We start from the raw sequence: 17,510 nt of genomic DNA on the forward strand, positions 1-17,510 counted from the left end.
TCTCTTTATTCACACTCTTAATTATTTTATCATATGAGACAATTGCATATAAAAAAAAAAAACCTGAACTGTGTGTTTGGTGAGAATTCCAGTTTATTCTTTTTCACTAATGCTCAGAAATCATCATTCTTATTTGGAAATATGCACTAAATAAAATACACAATGGACAAAGCTCTTGGATAAAGTTTTCAAAGTAACACAAGAGGCAGCTTCTTGAGGTTTTCTCTCTTCCAACTTTTTTGCTTTACTTACTACTGAGGTTTTCTATTCCTTTGGAAGCTTCGTTGATGGGTTCAACACAAGATCTAAAATGTAACATTTCTTTTCTTAAATTTCCTGCAAAGTTCGATGTAGTTCATGTTTTTTTTTTTCCATTCTTTTCCTTATAAAGTGTCGTCCACATTTGCTTGACGGGATACAAAACGAAACCCAAGTCTCTGTCTTCGTCTCCTTCTTTCTTCTTCTCTCTGTCATCATTTTGCTTTTTTTTCTTCTCCTACATGCCCTAGATTTTGGGTTTCTGAAATAAAAAATGGCTCACACTAGGACTTTCACTTCCAGAAACCGTAGCGTTTCTCTCTCAAACCCATCTTTCTCCATTGACGGATTTGACAACTCAACTGTGACTTTAGGCTACACGGGTCCTCTTCGAACCCAGAGAATAAGACCTCCTTTAGTGCAAATGAGTGGTCCTATTCACTCTACTCGCAGAACAGAACCTCTCTTCTCTCCTTCTCCTCAAGAATCTCCTGATTCCTCTTCTACCGTTGATGTTCCACCTGAAGATGATTTCGTCTTCAAAAACGCAAATCTCTTGAGATCTGGACAATTAGGGATGTGCAATGATCCTTACTGCACTACTTGCCCTTCTTACTACAACCGCCAAGCTGCTCAATTGCACACTTCCAGAGTTTCTGCCTCTAGGGTATGATATTTCTACTTACCTTGAGACTCAAGTAAACATTATACATAGCAGCTGACACAAGAGTATTTTACTTTCTTTTGTCTTGTTTAGTTTCGCACTGTTCTGTATGGTGATGCTAGAGGTTGGGCTAAGCGATTTGCCTCCTCTGTTCGTAGATGCTTACCCGGAATAATGAATCCTCATTCCAAATTTGTTCAAGTCTGGACTAGAGTCTTAGCCTTTTCAAGCTTAGTGGCCATTTTTATAGACCCTCTCTTCTTTTTCCTCTTATTGATCCAACAAGTATGTCTCCTTCTCTTGCTCTATCAATCTCCTTCTTGACTGTATACGTTTTCATGAGTTTGATACTGCAGGACAACAAATGCATAGCGATTGATTGGCGTGCGACTAAAGTATTGGTGTCTCTTAGAAGTATAACGGATCTTATATTCTTCATTAACATTCTGCTTCAGGTGTGTCTCCATTGCTCCTATCTCATATCTAAGGAAATTCATTGGCTTTAACGCTTCTTTGGTCTTATGTGTTGCAGTTTAGGTTGGCCTATGTAGCTCCTGAGTCTAGAATAGTTGGTGCCGGCCAGTTAGTTGATCATCCAAGAAAAATTGCTCGCCATTACTTCCGAGGAAAGTTTCTCCTTGACATGTTCATAGTCTTTCCCATTCCACAGATAATGATATTAAGGATAATACCATTACACTTAGGCACACGCAGGGAAGAATCTGAGAAACAGATTTTACGCGCTACGGTTCTTTTTCAATACATTCCAAAGTTATATAGACTCTTACCTCTTCTTGCTGGACAAACATCTACTGGCTTCATATTTGAGTCAGCTTGGGCTAATTTTGTTATTAATCTTCTCACCTTCATGCTTGCTGGTCACGCTGTTGGCTCTTGCTGGTATCTCTCTGCTCTGCAGGTATATAGTAGAAGATCAGTGTCTTTAAAGATTCTCTTCATATCTATCAAGTGATTTAAAGATTGTTTTTGTTGTATTGCTTTTTTCAGAGAGTTAAGAAATGCATGCTGAATGCTTGGAATATTTCTGCGGATGAACGTAGAAATCTTATCGATTGTGCTCGTGGAAGTTATGCATCGAAGTCACAACGAGATCTGTGGAGAGATAATGCTAGTGTCAATGCTTGTTTTCAAGAAAATGGTTATACCTATGGGATCTATTTGAAGGCAGTGAATCTTACCAATGAATCTAGTTTCTTCACAAGATTCAGTTATTCTCTGTATTGGGGATTCCAAGTAAGTTCATTTCAGGTTTGGTTGATGTTGCAGCTATTAGTCTTTGAATCACTCTTTAACTAATGTTGAAATGTTTTCAACTCTGAAAGCAAATAAGCACACTTGCTGGAAACTTATCCCCAAGTTACTCAGTGGGTGAGGTTTTCTTTACAATGGGTATCATTGGACTAGGGCTTTTGCTTTTTGCGCGGCTTATCGGTAACATGCACAACTTCCTTCAATCACTTGATCGAAGGTAAATCACATTTCATCAACAATGTTCTGAAAAGGGATGGTGAATTTCTTGGCTAATGCATGTTCTGTTTTAGGAGGATGGAAATGATGCTGAGAAAGCGTGATGTGGAGCAGTGGATGAGCCATAGACGTTTGCCAGAAGATATAAGAAAGTCTGTGCACTGTGGCATTTGATTTTCTCAGGCTGTGTAATGTGATATTCATAACTAATCAACTGTTCAACTTTTTCAGGAGGGTGAGAGAGGTTGAGCGGTACACTTGGGCTGCGACAAGAGGAGTTAACGAAGAATTGCTATTTGAGAACATGCCTGATGACCTTCAAAGAGATATAAGAAGACACCTCTTCAAATTTCTCAAGAAGGTAATAAGCAACAGCCTCATGACAGCATTAGTCAGTATTCATTTTGTGTACTCAGACTCCACAGTGTTGCAAAAAGCTAGTTCTGAATCCAAGTGTTAATGAGTTTGCAGGTGAGAATATTTTCGTTGATGGATGAATCAGTTTTAGATTCAATCAGAGAGAGGCTGAAACAGAGGACTTACATAAGGAGTAGCACGGTGTTGCATCACAGAGGTCTAGTAGAGAAAATGGTATTCATAGTGAGAGGTGAGATGGAGAGCATTGGAGAAGACGGTTCTGTTCTTCCTTTATCAGAAGGAGACGTTTGTGGTGAAGAACTTCTCACTTGGTGCCTCTCTTCTATAAACCCCGGTACTAATAACATTTGAGTGTTCATAACTCTTAATGTTTTTTGGTTAGAAACTTGGAACTTTGGAGCTGAATACGTTTTGAAACTTGCAGATGGGACGAGGATAAAGATGCCACCAAAGGGATTGGTTAGCAACAGAAATGTTAGGTGTGTGACAAACGTGGAGGCGTTTTCGCTGAGTGTAGCAGATCTTGAAGATGTAACAAGCTTGTTTTCAAGATTCTTAAGAAGCCATCGAGTGCAAGGAGCTATAAGGTACGAGTCTCCTTATTGGAGGTTACGAGCAGCTATGCAGATCCAAGTGGCTTGGAGATACCGAAAGAGACAACTCCAGAGATTAAACACTGCTCACTCCAATTCCAACCGTTAAATTTGATGATGATGTTTGGTTTGGTAGATTAGTAATTTTATTTTGAAGTATAAAGCTTAGTGATTCACTATAAAAGATGAATCGATGATTCATTCGTTGTAATCAATTCACTCATTAGTGTTTCTTAAGTATCTTTTTGCTGTTTTTCCAATCATACGGTATAATTTTACTTCAGGTCACTCGGCTTGAGTAACTTGGGCTCATAATTTCGGCCCATTCTAATTGATCTTAAATTAATAATTAATCAAGCCTGGATAATGAATGATTTTTGCCTTTTCGGTACTTCTTTACTGTAAGAAGTTAATTAAGACAAAGAAACGGAAACAGCCATGTAGTTAATGACATTTTGCCTCCAATAATTAGGGCCAATTAATTAGTTACAGTTGGTAATCAAATAAAGGAATTTTCGAATTCGTGAATATTCAAAAGGAAATAAATGTTAAAAACACAGAGGAGAGAGAAGCCTCACGGACACGAAATAATAAACAATGTAATAAAAGTCAGTGTTTGACTTTTCCAGACATGAGTTTTATTTACAATAATACACTTCCTTGACCTGGGCTACGAAGAAGAAGACCCCTGACTTGGTCATCATCTCCTTTCTTATTTCTTCTTCTTCTTATCAAAATTACTAAAACTCTCTGCTTCAACTTCCTTCTCCGCCTCAAATTTTCCCTTTATGCCTAGATTCTAGCCTTCTAGGGTCTTCTTGAAACCGTGATTTTGGTCAAGAAATGGCTTCCCACAACGAAAACGATGATATTCCCATGCTTCCGATTTCAGACCCATCATCTCGTACTAGAGCCAGAGCTTTCACTTCCAGGAGTCGTAGCGTTTCTCTCTCAAACCCTACTTCCTCCATTGAAGGATTTGACACTTCCACTGTGGTTTTAGGCTACACGGGTCCTCTTCGAACTCAGAGACGTCCTCCTTTAGTTCAAATGAGTGGTCCTCTTACCTCTACTCGCAAGCATGAACCTCTCTTTCTTCCTCATCCTTCTTCTGATTCCGTTGGTGTCTCTTCTCAGCCTGAGAGGTATCCTTCTTTTGCTGCTCTTGAACATAAAAACTCCTCAGAGGATGAGTTCGTTTTGAAACACGCAAATCTCTTGAGGTCTGGACAATTGGGAATGTGTAATGATCCTTACTGTACTACTTGCCCTTCTTACTACAACCGTAAGGCTGCTCAAATCCCTACTTCTAGAGTTTCTGCCCTTTTTGATTCCACGGTAAAGTTTTGATTTTTGTTACTTTACATTCACAAATATAGCTTCAGGATCAAGTAAATGTCGTTGAAACAGAGTCTTTTGTTTTCTTGCTAGTTCCATAACGCTCTGTATGATGATGCTAAAGGTTGGGCAAGGAGATTTGCTTCCTCTGTTAATAGATACTTACCTGGAATCATGAATCCTCATGCCAAAGAGGTTCAAACCTGGACTAAATTCTTCGCCCTTTCATGCTTGTTAGCTATTTTTATAGATCCCCTCTTCTTCTTCCTCATAAAAGTCCAAGAGGTATGTTTTTCCTTCAGAGATATCTTTTGCTTTTCCAAGTGTTTTTATCTTGCCTTTACACCACCTTTTTGACCATCTTTATTTTCTCACTGTAGCAAAACAAATGTATTATGATTGATTGGCCGATGACTAAAGCATTTGTAGCTGTAAGAAGTGTAACAGATGTTATATTCACTATGAACATTCTACTTCAGGTGCTTTTCTTTTGCTTACATTTTTCCATCTCTTTATAAACAAAATATGTTGGCTTTAGTGCTCACGTTTGCCATATTGGTTGCAGTTCCGATTGGCCTATGTAGCTCGTGAGTCTACGGTAGTTGGAGCTGGCCAGTTAGTTAGTCATCCCAAAAAAATTGCCCTTCATTACCTCAAAGGAAAGTTTTTCCTTGACTTGTTCATAGTGATGCCACTTCCACAGGTATTGTTACGTTAGAGCTCCTACTGGTTTTAAGTAATGGTAATCAGAAGATGTTCATTTATGTTTTCTTTTGTTTACAGATATTGATACTATGGATAATACCAGCACATTTGGGTGCATCCGGGGCAAACTATGCGAAAAACCTTCTACGAGCTGCAGTTCTTTTCCAATACATTCCAAAGTTATATAGACTTCTACCGTTTCTTGCTGGACAAACACCTACCGGATTCATATTTGAGTCAGCTTGGGCTAATTTTGTTATTAATCTTCTCACTTTCATGCTTGCTGGACATGTTGTTGGTTCTTGCTGGTATCTATTTGGTCTGCAGGTATGACAAACTCTCAAAATGTCTTTCATTTTTATCTTGTCCTGATCAGCAGAAGATGCATAAAGTGATTTATATTGTTTCCCGTTTTCTGTTGGTTCTTTCAGAGAGTTAATCAGTGCCTTCGAAATGCTTGCGGTAATTTTGGGCGTGAATGTCAAGATCTTATAGATTGTGGTAATGGAAATAGCAGTGTATTAGTACGAGCTACCTGGAAAGATAATGCGAGTGCCAATGCTTGTTTCCAAGAAGATGGTTTTCCTTATGGAATCTATTTAAAAGCAGTCAATCTTACCAATCATTCTAATCTCTTCACAAGATACAGTTACTCTCTCTTCTGGGGCTTCCAGGTAACTGTTTTTTTTTTTCTCTCTTTCAGTTTTTTAGTAGGAAACTAAGAACAACTACTCAACTACTTTGCATTGATTGGCATACTTGGAACTCTTCATTAAGATCATTAATTTTATAATTCTCATAGCAAATCAGCACTCTTGCTGGCAACCAAGTCCCAAGCTACTTTCTAGGGGAGGTCTTCTTTACTATGGGTATCATTGGACTAGGGCTTTTACTTTTTGCGCTTCTTATTGGTAATATGCAAAATTTCCTTCAAGCTCTTGGTAAAAGGTAAACAATTCCATCATTGTACTAAAATAGATATTTCAAGACATAATGGTTGGTTCTATAAACACTAACTACTCAGGTGATTGTGTTTTGTCCATATTAGGAATTTGGAAATGACGCTGAGACGGCGTGATGTGGAGCAATGGATGAGCCATAGACGGTTGCCAGATGGTATAAGAAGGTATGTGGACTTTGCCTATAAAACTTTGTTTTATCCTTTGAATATTCTTTTTCTTAAAGAGTTACATTGGTCTCAGTTTCAGTAGTTTCACTATTAAACTAACTGAATAATGGTTCGACATTATCAGGAGGGTGCGAGAGGCTGAGCGGTTTAACTGGGCTGCTACTAGAGGCGTTAACGAAGAATTGCTTTTTGAGAATATGCCTGATGATCTTCAAAGAGATATAAGACGACACCTCTTCAAATTTCTCAAGAAGGTAAACATATGTGAAACTTCTGTATGCATAGATCCCAATTCCATATAGTGTTGCAAAGAGCTAGTTCTAGAAGCTGTAACTGCAAGTAATAGTTAGAGACCACAGATTAAACCATTGCTGAGAAATAGTATTGAAATTTGAATGGGTTTGCAGGTGAGAATATTTTCGTTGATGGATGAACCAATCTTAGATGCAATCCGTGAGAGGCTGAAACAGAGGACATACATAGGGAGTAGCACAGTGTTGCACCGTGGAGGACTAGTTGAGAAAATGGTATTCATAGTGAGAGGTGAGATGGAGAGCATTGGAGAAGATGGTTCTGTTCTTCCATTATATGAAGGCGATGTTTGTGGTGAAGAACTCCTCACTTGGTGCCTCGAACGCTCTTCTGTAAACCCCGGTACCATCCCTTTTGACTCTATCTCTATGTGTTCATAAATCCCAAAAAGTTTGGTTCCTTAGATGACACTTCGTTAAGAAAAAGCTTGGAACTGAGTATGTTCTGAAACCTTCAGATGGGACGAGGATAAGGATGCCATCAAAGGGATTGCTTAGTAGCAGAAATGTAAGGTGTGTGACAAATGTGGAGGCGTTTTCGCTGAGTGTAGCCGATCTGGAAGACGTAACGAGCTTGTTTTCGAGATTCTTGAGGAGTCATAGAGTCCAAGGAGCCATAAGGTACGACTCTCCATATTGGAGGCTACGAGCGGCTAGGCAGATTCAAGTGGCGTGGAGATACCGTAGGAGACGGCTTCATAGATTATGCACTCCTCAGTCTAGTTATAGCCTTTAGTTTGTATTCTTCATTCTTGATGATACGCTTAAAACAAAAATAGGGTTCCAAAGCTCAAGACTGCTCATAGGCTCATAGCAATGCTCAAAAGTCAAAACCTCACATTCTCCAACACGAGGCAACAACAAAATTTAGATCGAAGTTAAAATCCAAGTATTCGGTGTGCTCGGTAAATTTTAATGATAAATGAAAAAAACATAACAATATATTATATTATAATTCATTATAAACAAAATTATAAGATAATCTATATTATTAATTAGGAAGCATTGTATGAACTACAACATTGTAAGGGTAGTTTAAAACTAACTAAATGAATTTTTGCATGGGTAATTTAGTAAATTAACAACTACTACAACTAAACAAATATCTTGGATTTTGTTTTTAAAAAAAACGAATTAAATCACTAAATTAATAACTACCCAATATTTTCGGAAATCATTTAAAAACGTTTTCATAACATATTAGGTTATTTTAATTCAAATTGTATATATGTAAACTTATTTCTTTTGGTAATATGTTATTAGATAATTTGGAAACTTCAATCTAATTTAATAACAAATTATCATTTACTTTAGATTTTATACAATTTCCTTAACAAAACTATGTTAATTGTTTCTGATTATTACAAATAAAAATAATTTTAAATTATGATTTAGCATATTCAAAAGAGAATTTTTGGATTTTAGATTTGTAATTATCTAAAAAATAGTTTCAGTATACATTAAAATATTTAACATTTTAATTAGAATTTAAATGATATAAACTTTTTAAGTATTTTTTTAAAACAGGTAATTTTCATTATTTTAAAAATATATCACTAAGCTAAATTTGAATTATATAAAAAAATATATATTTTTAAACGTATTATAATAGTTACAAGCTTTTGGAATATTCATTCTTCTAGATTCGATTATTTATTCTTTTTTAAACAGTAAAACAAAGTTTAAGTACCAATGTTTAAATTTTTTAATGCAAATATTCAAAATGAGAAAATATCGATTCACACCAATATCTTATTTTTTACTTTGAAATTTGAATGGCTTTTCTTTGGAACAAACAATACTATAATATTTTTAACAGATCATTAATTGTATTCGAACAATAATAACTACCATATTTGCGATAATGCATAAGCATAAGTTTAATTTTAAAAAATACCAAAATCGTTGAGATCATATAAATTTTAGCTTTAAAAAAAAATATTTTCGTCATCCTAAATTTAAAATATGTAATTCGGATTACTTTTTTTTAGTAAAGGTAAGATTAAATCCAAATTAAAATCTAATTTTGCGTACAATCTATCTCTTATAAATATTATGCATATATTCACATTGCCTTAGAATCAATCTAGAACATTGATTCTTTTAAAAAATAGATAGAGATTCATAAGTGAATTACTTCATGTTCTAATGATGTTTATTTCCTAATTTTACTATCCATTTATGCGTATTTTTATGGATTTTTCTTTCATAGTCAACATTAGATTACAAAAAACTAGCTGGGTGTTGGTCAATATTATACCACCGATAAAATCATATAATTAAAAATCCAAATATAGTTATACAATCTGAAACAAGAAACAAAACAAATATAACTTAATTTTTTTTTTTAACTAAAATTAGCAAATTAATCAGTTTATAAAAAATAAAATAAAAATTAGCATGTGGTACCCTACGGGTAAATCACTACGATTTCATGAGGTTGCAATATCAATGTATACAAATTTTGACTTTTAAAATATACTTTATACAATTATTGATAGATATACACTAAAAAACGATTTTATATACTATAATATAATAAATTTATAAATCACAAATTATTTTTAAATATATTAATCTAAGATCTACCACAGGTCAATCTCTCGATTTTTTTAATATATTACAATAAGAATATTTAAAAATAAAACAAAAATATTTAATTTTACAGAATGAAGTTATCTGGTGGAAAGAGTTTGGGTTGATATTCATACATGACGATAATCTACGAGTGAAATCTTAGAATTAGCAATTTTAACACAATTATACAATCTTAAATACTAAACAAAAGAAACAATATTTACAAAACAACTATAACTTAAAATTCGAATTTTTAGTTACAAAAAAATTGACCAACGGTGTACCGCATAGTAAATTTCACATTATATCATCTAATTGATCGAATTTCAAACAAAAACGATTAATTTGTATATACATCAAACTAACAAGAATACACAGATTTTCCAAATAACTCTATATTATTCCAAATCGAAACAAATCTAACATTCGATTTACTATGTAAAATACAAATGAAATATAAATAATATAAATTAATAAATTTTTTAACTATTGTATCATAAATAACACTATACACTTTTTTATGAACATTATAATTTATACATTACAATATCTTTCACTAAAAATGTATTTTAATATATTTCTTAAAATATGAAATCCCGAACGTGTGTGTGGATCAGAATCTAGTGTTATATATACACAATTTATTGGTTAACATCCATGATAAAAATAATGATTTGATTTAGTCTATATATGAATATATCGATGCAGAATATAAAAATAAACTCAACTCTCAACTAGAAATGTAAGAATTAATTTTTGTAAAAAATATAATTAAGATAAAAGTACATAATAAAAACGTAAATTCAATCCAAGTATTCATCAAGATTTATGAATACGCCTAATTAAATATTAGGAAGCGTGTGAAAGTTTAATTGGAAATATATTTAAATAAAGAAGATAATAGTAAATAAAATAAATCTAATTAACAGATTAATAATATGTGTCGTGATTGTGCTAATTATCTCTTTGACGGAATAAGTTAACCTCTTTATAATAAGATATACAGTATATTTTAAATAAAAACTCTTGTTTATACTCATTTTGTGGTCGATAGAAGAGTTTTGTCAATTTTAAATGCCCATTTATCCTTCTTCTTCTTCTTCTTCTTTTTTTTCTTTTTTTTTCGTCGGCAACTTGTCTCAAGTTTATCTTTCTTCAATATAATTTAGCAGCTAAATTGTAAAAAGTAAAAACAGTTTGACCAAACAAAAATTAATTTTATTTCCTATATAATCAGATTATTTAGCAGCTGGAATTGCAAAAACAGTTTGACCGAAAAAAAAGGATTTGTAAAACAGAGCACCTGATGGCGTCGGTGAAGTTGCCGTGGGATTTGGAGGAAGAGATACTGTCTCGGCTTCCACCTCGATCTCTTGTTCGGTTCAGGACCGTATGTAAACACTGGAACGGTCTTTTCAGCGACAAGAGGTTTGTCAAAAAGCACTTGGTCCGTGCCCGTCCCCAATTCATCTTCCTTACCGAATCGAAGAAGATGTACTCGATAGAGATCGATCTGGGTGGAACGATAGAGGTGCGTGAGGTACCCTACGATTTTCATTGTCAGCCTATGAAGAAGAATTTTACAACTATCATGGCTTGCGATGGGTTATTGTTTCGTGATTTTTGGAAACAAGGTGTTGCGGTTTGGAATCCGTGGTTGAGACAGGTTGGGTGGATCGAGTATGAGGATAAAGGTTTCCGTTTTTGCGGTGTAGGATACGATAGTTGTAAACCCGATAAGTGTTACAAGATCTTGGGGTATTTTAATTGTACGCGTAGACTCAGCGACTCTCTCCAGGAAGGTTACTACCAAGCTGCGATCTACGAGTGTGCATCGCAGGCGTTCAAATTTATTGATACCCCTAACCCTTTCAACCTGTGGCCCAACAAGGATCCTTTGTCCGTGAACGGGAATCTTTATTGGCTTGCTCATAACCACCCTGAGACTCTTGAGTATTTCATCGAAACCTTTGATTTCTCCATGGAGATTTTCAAACCCTTTTGTCTACTGCCGTGTCGGAAGGACTTTGGTAGCAATGAACTTGTCCTGGCGGTTTTTAAGGAAGATCGGTTTTCATTGTTAAAGCAATGCTTCGAAACAACGAAGATTGAGATTTGGGTAACAAAGATGAAGATTGATAGAGAGGAGGAAGTGGTGTGGATAAAGTTTATGACATTGCCGACAACCAACTTGCCTAATCTAGATGATACTTATTGTTGCAGTAGTTACTTCATCTTTGACAAGACCATAATCATGTGTTGTGGCGATTACAAAACTGGAGCTACTTGCATCTATATGGTGAGGGGAGATATGTTCAAGAAGATTCAGATCAATTCTGGGATTTTTCAGTTTTCTTACTGTGTCTATCTTCCAAATTTGATCTCGGTTCCTTTTGAATCACATCAAGTTTAATTTTTTTTTTTGCTAAGAAAACGAAACAAGTTTAAATTCTGAATTTTCTTGATTAGTTACAAATTTGAATTCGATAATTGTGTTACTTTCGATTCCGAAGAAATTTTTACTCTCACTATTGTTGGAGCATAGAATACATTCCCTTCTTTGAAAGTTGATTCTGTTTAAATTTATGCTGTGTTCTATATGTGGGTTGATTACAGAACACAGCATAGGCCTATTCACGATCCTTGGCACAAAAAAAATACAGAATCGGTTTTGTTTTTTCCGGTGGATGTAATGTCGAATACACCAGAAGACGGCGACGGAGCACAGGTAACTACAGGCGGCTTGTTCCCCGTCTTCCCTACTTCGGCGAACTCCATCTCAGCTATTTCGAATGCTCCTCAATGGCTTCGCAACGCTAGCTTCACTACGGATCTCTCTGTCATCAACGCTGCCGCTTCGACGGCTCCTTCCTCATCCGAGGTCGAGGCTGGAGACGACGAAGATGAAGAAGGAGGAGCTGATGGAAATATCGGTTTAGCTAATCAGGCTAGGGTTTATAATTTGGTTGAAGAAGAAGGGTCTTTGGAGTCTGATGACGACAAGGTAAAGAGGAAGCGAGAGAAAAAGAAGAAACGGAAGAGTGATAATGCTTCGGATGAATCTCGTTCTCGTAAATCTGATGAATACTATTCGAAACCTGTGAAGGATTATTACTTGGACACTCGTCCTGATCCAGATAATCTGGCTTATGGCTCTATTTACAGGTACTTTGCTTATAATTTGTCTAGTTATGGTTGATTTCATTTTCTGTATTCTGTGCAAGGCGTTTTAAGAGTGTAGGGATATTGAAATTTTGCTTCTGTTTGCATAATACAGGATGAATGTTCCTCGTTATAAACTTGACAATTCTCAGAGAGTTCCAGGGTCAGGTTCTCTGAGGTTTTATTTGCGGAATCGACGTAGTTCTATGCTTGACACAGAGATTGATATTGATTCTTTGGAGGGGAGAGCAAAGTCTGATACCCGATACTGGTATGCAAAACATGCTGCCATGGAACGCAACAAGAATTTCAAGCGTATTCGTTTATCTGCTGCAAGTGAAGCTGTGGATTCTTCCTTTGATAATTTCATTCCACTGGAGGAAGACGTGACTGTTCCAGAAAGTGACGAAGAAGATGTTTTATCAAAGGACTCAATGATTGGAGCATCATGGGAGGATGAAGTGCTGAATAAAACACGGGAGTTCAACAGAGTGACGAGAGAACGTCCCCATGATGCAAAGGCATGGCTGGCATTTGCTGATTTTCAAGACAAGGTTTCAAGTATGCAATCTCAGAAAGGAGTTCGCCTGCAGACTTTAGAGAAAAAGATTAGTATACTTGAGAAGGCTTTTGAGCTGAACCCAGATAGCGAAGAACTGTTGCTTGCTCTGCTCAAGGCATACCGAAGCAGAGACAACGCTGATGTACTAATCAGTAGGTGGGAAAAGGCACTTATGCAGAATTCCGCAAGCTACAAATTATGGAGGGAGTTTTTATGTGTTGTTCAAGGGGAGTTCTCCAGATTCAAAGTATCAGAAGTGAGGAGGCTGTATTCTTATGCGATCCAGGCTCTTTCTTCTGCTTGCAGCAAGCGACATAGGCAGGTTCTTATTTTATGGTGCTAACTGATAAGGGTTGATGAATCACTTCATTACGTACTGTTTACTGTCACAAGTCGTTTGGTGTTTCCCCACTATCTTTAATCGCTGGCATTATTGATATTCTCATTAATAGCAGTTTGACATTGTAAGGTCTAATTCTATTTATTGGATTATGCAGGTGGATACAACATCTGAACCATTGGATTCTGCTGCCATCCAACAGGAACTCGTTCTAGTCGATATGCTAGTTAGCCTCTGCAGGTTTGAGTGGCAGGCTGGTTACCAGGAGCTGGCCACAGCGTTACTTCAAGCCGAAGTGGAATTTAGCATCTTTTCTCCATCTTTGTTGCTAACTGAACAGAGTAAATTACGACTGTTTGAGCACTTTTGGAGCAGTAATGGTGCTAGAGTTGGAGAAGAAGGAGCTTTTGGATGGCTATTGTGGCTGGAGAAAGAGGAGGAAAACAGGCAGAAAATTTTGAAAGAAGAATCCTCTGATGACAATGAAGTAGGTGGTTGGACAGGTTGGACAGAACAGGTCTCAGGTAGAAATGGAGATGATCTTGCTTCAGCTAACACTGGAGAGGTCGATGTTGATCGGAAGGGTCTGGATGAGGAAATGGAAGACGAGAATAGCAAACCTGAAGATGACACCGAAGCTATGCTGAAATTATTGGGCATTGATGTCAATACTGCGGCCAGTGATGAGGTTAAAGATACATCAACTTGGGTTGAATGGTTTGAAGAAGAGGTTTCTCGAGATCACAGTCAATGGATGCCTACTCGGAAAGCTGGTATCTATCTCTATCTTTACCATCATTATCTCTGTATTGTTTGTTCATCTTTTCTTTTGGAGCTTACAAAGGTCTAAGTGTGTCTGTTGGGTGAATTTTGTCCAACTGGGACTAGTCGCTCAGCCTTCTTTGTCATTCTAGAGTCATTAGTAAATAAATTGCAGTCTCTATAGATATGTTTGATGGTATTGTTGACATGTAATCTTATCTAAAAGACTGTAAACATGCATGTGGTTAACCGTCCATCATCCTTTAATAGGTGAATTCTCCAGTGTTGAGGGAATGGGTGAGGGAGAAGATGAAGAGCAACTCTCAAGTGTTGTACTATATGAAGATATAAATGGATATCTATTTTCCTTACGTTCAAAGGAGGCCCGCTTATCTCTGGTATACCAGTTCATTGATTTCTTCGGTGCACATATCTCCCCCATGGACTTCCAGCAACAGTTGTCGTGGAGTGAGAAAATAAGTAGCCTTGAAACATTGTCAGATTCCATGTTAGAAAACTTGAGAAGTGTTCATGAATGTTTGTCGAAATCAGATAGTGCCAACTGTTTCAGCTTGGGATCTCTTCTAGGTGGCAGCTGTGACTTATCTATGCGGACTGAGATGATGAAGTTTCTCCGCAATGCCATCTTGCTTTGTCTAAATGTTTTCCCGCAAAATTACATTCCCGAAGAAGCTGTGCTTGTTACAGAAGAACTATTTGTAACAAATATGAAAACATGTGAGGTACGTAGCAACTATGCCATGCCAAGCTTTGGCCAAACGTCTCCTGAAAAGTGACCCGCAGGTAAGCCCCATTCCAATTTTTTGATGTTTTTTATTTTTATTTTGTTCAGTTTATCTGAGAACTGATTCGTTCTCTATGAACAGGATCTACTACTTTGTGGAGTTTATGCACAGCGAGAAGCTGCCTCTGGAAATATGAAACATGCAAGACGAGTATTCGACATGGCACTGACTTCTATCTGTGGCCTCCCTAAGGTTAGTTTCAGATCTTTCGGTTATGTTGTTAGCGGAGCATATGATACAAAGTTTCAGGTTTCCACCTATGTCTCTAATTCCGAGGAACTTCTAATTAGCTTTTTATGTTAGGTGTAATTACTCACACTATATTTTTTTTATTCAACTTTTTCTAAGAAAGTAAACTGAAATGCATTTTCTGTTGATGCTTTTTAGTTTCGGTAGAGATTTCAACGAATTAACCGGTCGGGTCGGATTCGTAGGCCTACTGAGATGAAGATTGAATGTGTTGAGGTACATGTACATATTAATTACATTTGCATACACAAGACGTTTTATGAACTTCCCCGCCTCAATAATTAACTTGGGGTATAATAGCAAATTAAATTTAAGGGAAACCCATATTAATCTGAAATGGCCCTTATAAGAAAACAAAAATCTCAATTTGATACCCTAATTTGTTTTTTTTTTATCGGATTAAAATAAAAGAAAACGAAATTGTTCTTTGAGGAATTTGTTTTGCCCTTTTATAAGATTAAACCCCAAATCTTCAAAGACGCTACTCTCTAATTCTTAAGATAATCTCCAGAATCACGAATCTATCTCTCTCGTTTCTCTCTAATTCAATTCCAATGGATTCGCAAGTCCAGTTCTTTGAAGGTGTCGAAAAAAGAATTGAATTCGATTTTGCAGGAACGAATCTCCGCGATGAACTCAACCGAGCCGTCTTGGAGAAGATCGTCAAACCTGTGGAGTGTGTGATCGAAGGGGTTCTTTCCGGAGATCACGTAGACTCGTATCTACTTTCGGCGTCTTCTCTATTTGTTTATGATGATTTGGTAATCATAAAAACTTGCGGTGCTACCAAAATCTTCGAGTGCATCAATGGGATTGTTGCTGCGGTGGGTTGGAATAAGCTAAGATCCATCAAATATACCCGTGGGTCTTTTTTCCGACCCGATTTGCAGCCATACCCGCATCAGCGACCTTGTGACGAGAAAAGATGTGTTAGGCTCGTCCCTAAATCATAGTTCTCTTGGAGGAATTCAAGAGAAGACTTTGGGTACGACTCAACAATGGTTTATCATGAATGTCCCTTTGTCTTCTTCATCTACCACCGGCAAAAAACTACCAACGATTGAGATGTGCATGAGAGAATTGGATAGAGAGAAGGCTGCACAATACTACAAAGATAGAGACGACGGCAGAACCATGATTGATAAGTCAGGTATATAATCATACCTTGATTAATGTTTCTTGACTGATTTCTGCTTATTGAGTCTCCTGAGCTTATCTTTTTACGTTTCTTGTGTTTCGCTCTTTGCTAAATTGTAAATTGTTGCCGTGAAAAGTAGTATAGTTCTCTAGTTTCTTTCTTTCTGACTTTCATATTAACTTATCAGAATTGTGTGACTTTTCTCTTTTAGGTGTTGGGCAAATTTTCCCAGAGGCTACTGTTCATGCCCATGAGTTCGAGCCCTTTGGGTTTTCTATGAACACTGTAGAAGGATTTGCAATTTCGACCATTCATGTGTCCCCACAGCCAGAATCAAGTTATGCTAGTTTCGAAGCAGTTGGGTATGATATCAGCACAGATGAGAAGCTGAACTTGGTGATTGAAAGGGTCTTGAGCTGCTTCAGACCAAAGCAATTTACTGTGGCTATCTAAAATGGTGGAGAGATTTACCCCCAACTTCAGGGCTACAACTGTACGGAAAAATTCATTCTCCCACTTGGCCCAGGTGGTCCAGTCTCCTTTTTTACATTCTTGGCTGTCTAAGTCTCTGGTTCTTTAGTTAGGATTCTTAGGGTTTTTTTGGTTTATTCTGGAGTAATTCTTAGTCTTCTGTTTTGTTTATGACAATTTGTTTTTTGAAAATATATAAATGGAAGATTTTGACACATTGAGCCGTTTACATTACAGCCCACATTCTGTAGATTCAAAGAATTAAAAGTAATTGCAGGCTGCAGAGCATGACATGATATGATTAAGTTATGAACAAATCATACGAAACTGAACAAGTGACCAATGAAACAAAACGCTAAAACACATCAAATAGTATACAACAAGGTCTCAAATATTTCCCCACTGAGAAGACTTTTCTTTTCTGAGAGGGATTCTTAAGAGCTTCAGATGAAGAAGGGCGTTTCTTTGGATCAACATGGAGCAAGTGTGCTACTCTCCTGAGATATTAGAAACACAAACCTATTACACCATTTCGAATCAAATTCTACAACCATTACTGATTCCGGCGGCGAGCAAAGC

The 17,510-nt window shown here is 36.5% G+C and overlaps 5 protein-coding genes and 1 pseudogene across 11 annotated transcripts; all 6 read left to right on the forward strand.

The window, feature by feature from the left end:
- The first annotated feature begins 152 nt into the window (after positions 1 to 152).
- On the forward strand, positions 153 to 3,680 carry CNGC19 (cyclic nucleotide gated channel 19). 3 transcript variants are annotated; one of them, NM_112650.4, is made up of 10 exons: positions 153 to 925; positions 1,016 to 1,207; positions 1,279 to 1,377; positions 1,455 to 1,841; positions 1,931 to 2,176; positions 2,266 to 2,411; positions 2,485 to 2,562; positions 2,642 to 2,771; positions 2,882 to 3,122; positions 3,213 to 3,680. In NM_112650.4, exons 1-10 carry the CDS (start codon positions 533 to 535, stop codon positions 3,488 to 3,490), a joined length of 2,190 nt encoding a protein of 729 aa, NP_188396.2. In that variant the 5' UTR covers positions 153 to 532; the 3' UTR covers positions 3,491 to 3,680. The 3 variants fall into 3 exon arrangements, with proteins under 3 accessions (NP_188396.2, NP_001325958.1, NP_001325957.1); NM_001338305.1 differs by having other exon boundaries at positions 2,882 to 3,639; NM_001338306.1 differs by lacking the exons at positions 2,642 to 2,771; positions 2,882 to 3,122; positions 3,213 to 3,680 and having other exon boundaries at positions 2,485 to 2,601.
- A 284-nt stretch (positions 3,681 to 3,964) lies between these two features.
- CNBT1 (cyclic nucleotide-binding transporter 1) lies at positions 3,965 to 7,826 on the forward strand. 2 transcript variants are annotated; one of them, NM_112651.5, is made up of 11 exons: positions 3,965 to 4,719; positions 4,813 to 5,004; positions 5,100 to 5,198; positions 5,285 to 5,422; positions 5,503 to 5,751; positions 5,856 to 6,098; positions 6,227 to 6,372; positions 6,473 to 6,550; positions 6,678 to 6,807; positions 6,961 to 7,207; positions 7,323 to 7,826. In NM_112651.5, the coding sequence occupies exons 1-11, from the start codon at positions 4,225 to 4,227 to the stop codon at positions 7,598 to 7,600; spliced, it is 2,295 nt and encodes a 764-aa protein (NP_566585.1). In that variant the 5' UTR covers positions 3,965 to 4,224; the 3' UTR covers positions 7,601 to 7,826. The 2 variants fall into 2 exon arrangements, with proteins under 2 accessions (NP_566585.1, NP_001326341.1); NM_001338307.1 differs by having other exon boundaries at positions 4,063 to 4,719; positions 6,961 to 7,793.
- A 2,819-nt stretch (positions 7,827 to 10,645) lies between these two features.
- On the forward strand, positions 10,646 to 11,929 carry AT3G17710 (F-box and associated interaction domains-containing protein). The gene has a single exon (NM_112652.3). The coding sequence runs from the start codon at positions 10,748 to 10,750 to the stop codon at positions 11,852 to 11,854; it is 1,107 nt and encodes a 368-aa protein (NP_566586.1). The 5' UTR covers positions 10,646 to 10,747; the 3' UTR covers positions 11,855 to 11,929.
- A 91-nt stretch (positions 11,930 to 12,020) lies between these two features.
- On the forward strand, positions 12,021 to 15,481 carry AT3G17712 (uncharacterized protein). Of its 3 annotated transcripts, none has more exons than NM_001202992.1 (6): positions 12,021 to 12,606; positions 12,719 to 13,317; positions 13,393 to 13,487; positions 13,663 to 14,278; positions 14,538 to 15,010; positions 15,155 to 15,438. In NM_001202992.1, the coding sequence occupies exons 1-6, from the start codon at positions 12,041 to 12,043 to the stop codon at positions 15,374 to 15,376; spliced, it is 2,571 nt and encodes an 856-aa protein (NP_001189921.1). In that variant the 5' UTR covers positions 12,021 to 12,040; the 3' UTR covers positions 15,377 to 15,438. The 3 variants fall into 3 exon arrangements, with proteins under 3 accessions (NP_001189921.1, NP_001189920.1, NP_001154620.1); NM_001202991.1 differs by having other exon boundaries at positions 12,056 to 12,606; positions 14,538 to 15,071; positions 15,155 to 15,265; NM_001161148.2 differs by having other exon boundaries at positions 12,056 to 12,606; positions 12,719 to 13,487; positions 14,538 to 15,071; positions 15,155 to 15,481.
- A 360-nt stretch (positions 15,482 to 15,841) lies between these two features.
- On the forward strand, positions 15,842 to 17,144 carry AT3G17715 (annotated as a pseudogene). The gene is made up of 2 exons: positions 15,842 to 16,472; positions 16,672 to 17,144.
- On the forward strand, positions 16,331 to 16,913 carry AT3G17717 (S-adenosylmethionine decarboxylase proenzyme; the record flags this gene model as incomplete). Its single annotated transcript, NM_001338308.1, has 2 exons — positions 16,331 to 16,472; positions 16,672 to 16,913. The coding sequence occupies 2 exons, from the start codon at positions 16,331 to 16,333 to the stop codon at positions 16,911 to 16,913; spliced, it is 384 nt and encodes a 127-aa protein (NP_001327660.1).
- Positions 17,145 to 17,510: the final 366 nt, after the last annotated feature.

The sequence above is a fragment of the Arabidopsis thaliana genome, chromosome 3, assembly GCF_000001735.4.
Source record: "Arabidopsis thaliana chromosome 3, partial sequence".
In the NCBI taxonomy this organism is placed as follows: Eukaryota; Viridiplantae; Streptophyta; class Magnoliopsida; order Brassicales; family Brassicaceae; genus Arabidopsis; species Arabidopsis thaliana.

Bases quoted from the DNA above. Each gene is read 5' to 3' on its own strand.
- CNGC19 (NM_112650.4), top strand. From the start codon at position 533: ATGGCTCACACTAGGACTTTCACTTCCAGAAACCGTAGCGTTTCTCTC. The intron at 2,563-2,641 runs GTCTGTGCACTG...CAACTTTTTCAG, and splicing joins TTGCCAGAAGATATAAGAAA to GAGGGTGAGAGAGGTTGAGC. The intron at 2,772-2,881 runs GTAATAAGCAAC...ATGAGTTTGCAG, and splicing joins TCTTCAAATTTCTCAAGAAG to GTGAGAATATTTTCGTTGAT.
- CNBT1 (NM_112651.5), top strand. From the start codon at position 4,225: ATGGCTTCCCACAACGAAAACGATGATATTCCCATGCTTCCGATTTCA. The intron at 5,199-5,284 runs GTGCTTTTCTTT...TATTGGTTGCAG, and splicing joins CTATGAACATTCTACTTCAG to TTCCGATTGGCCTATGTAGC. The intron at 6,373-6,472 runs GTAAACAATTCC...TGTCCATATTAG, and splicing joins CTTCAAGCTCTTGGTAAAAG to GAATTTGGAAATGACGCTGA.
- AT3G17710 (NM_112652.3), top strand. From the start codon at position 10,748: ATGGCGTCGGTGAAGTTGCCGTGGGATTTGGAGGAAGAGATACTGTCT.
- AT3G17712 (NM_001202992.1), top strand. From the start codon at position 12,041: ATGTGGGTTGATTACAGAACACAGCATAGGCCTATTCACGATCCTTGG. The intron at 13,318-13,392 runs GTAGGTGGGAAA...GTGTTGTTCAAG, and splicing joins CAACGCTGATGTACTAATCA to GGGAGTTCTCCAGATTCAAA. The intron at 15,011-15,154 runs GTACGTAGCAAC...CTCTATGAACAG, and splicing joins CAAATATGAAAACATGTGAG to GATCTACTACTTTGTGGAGT.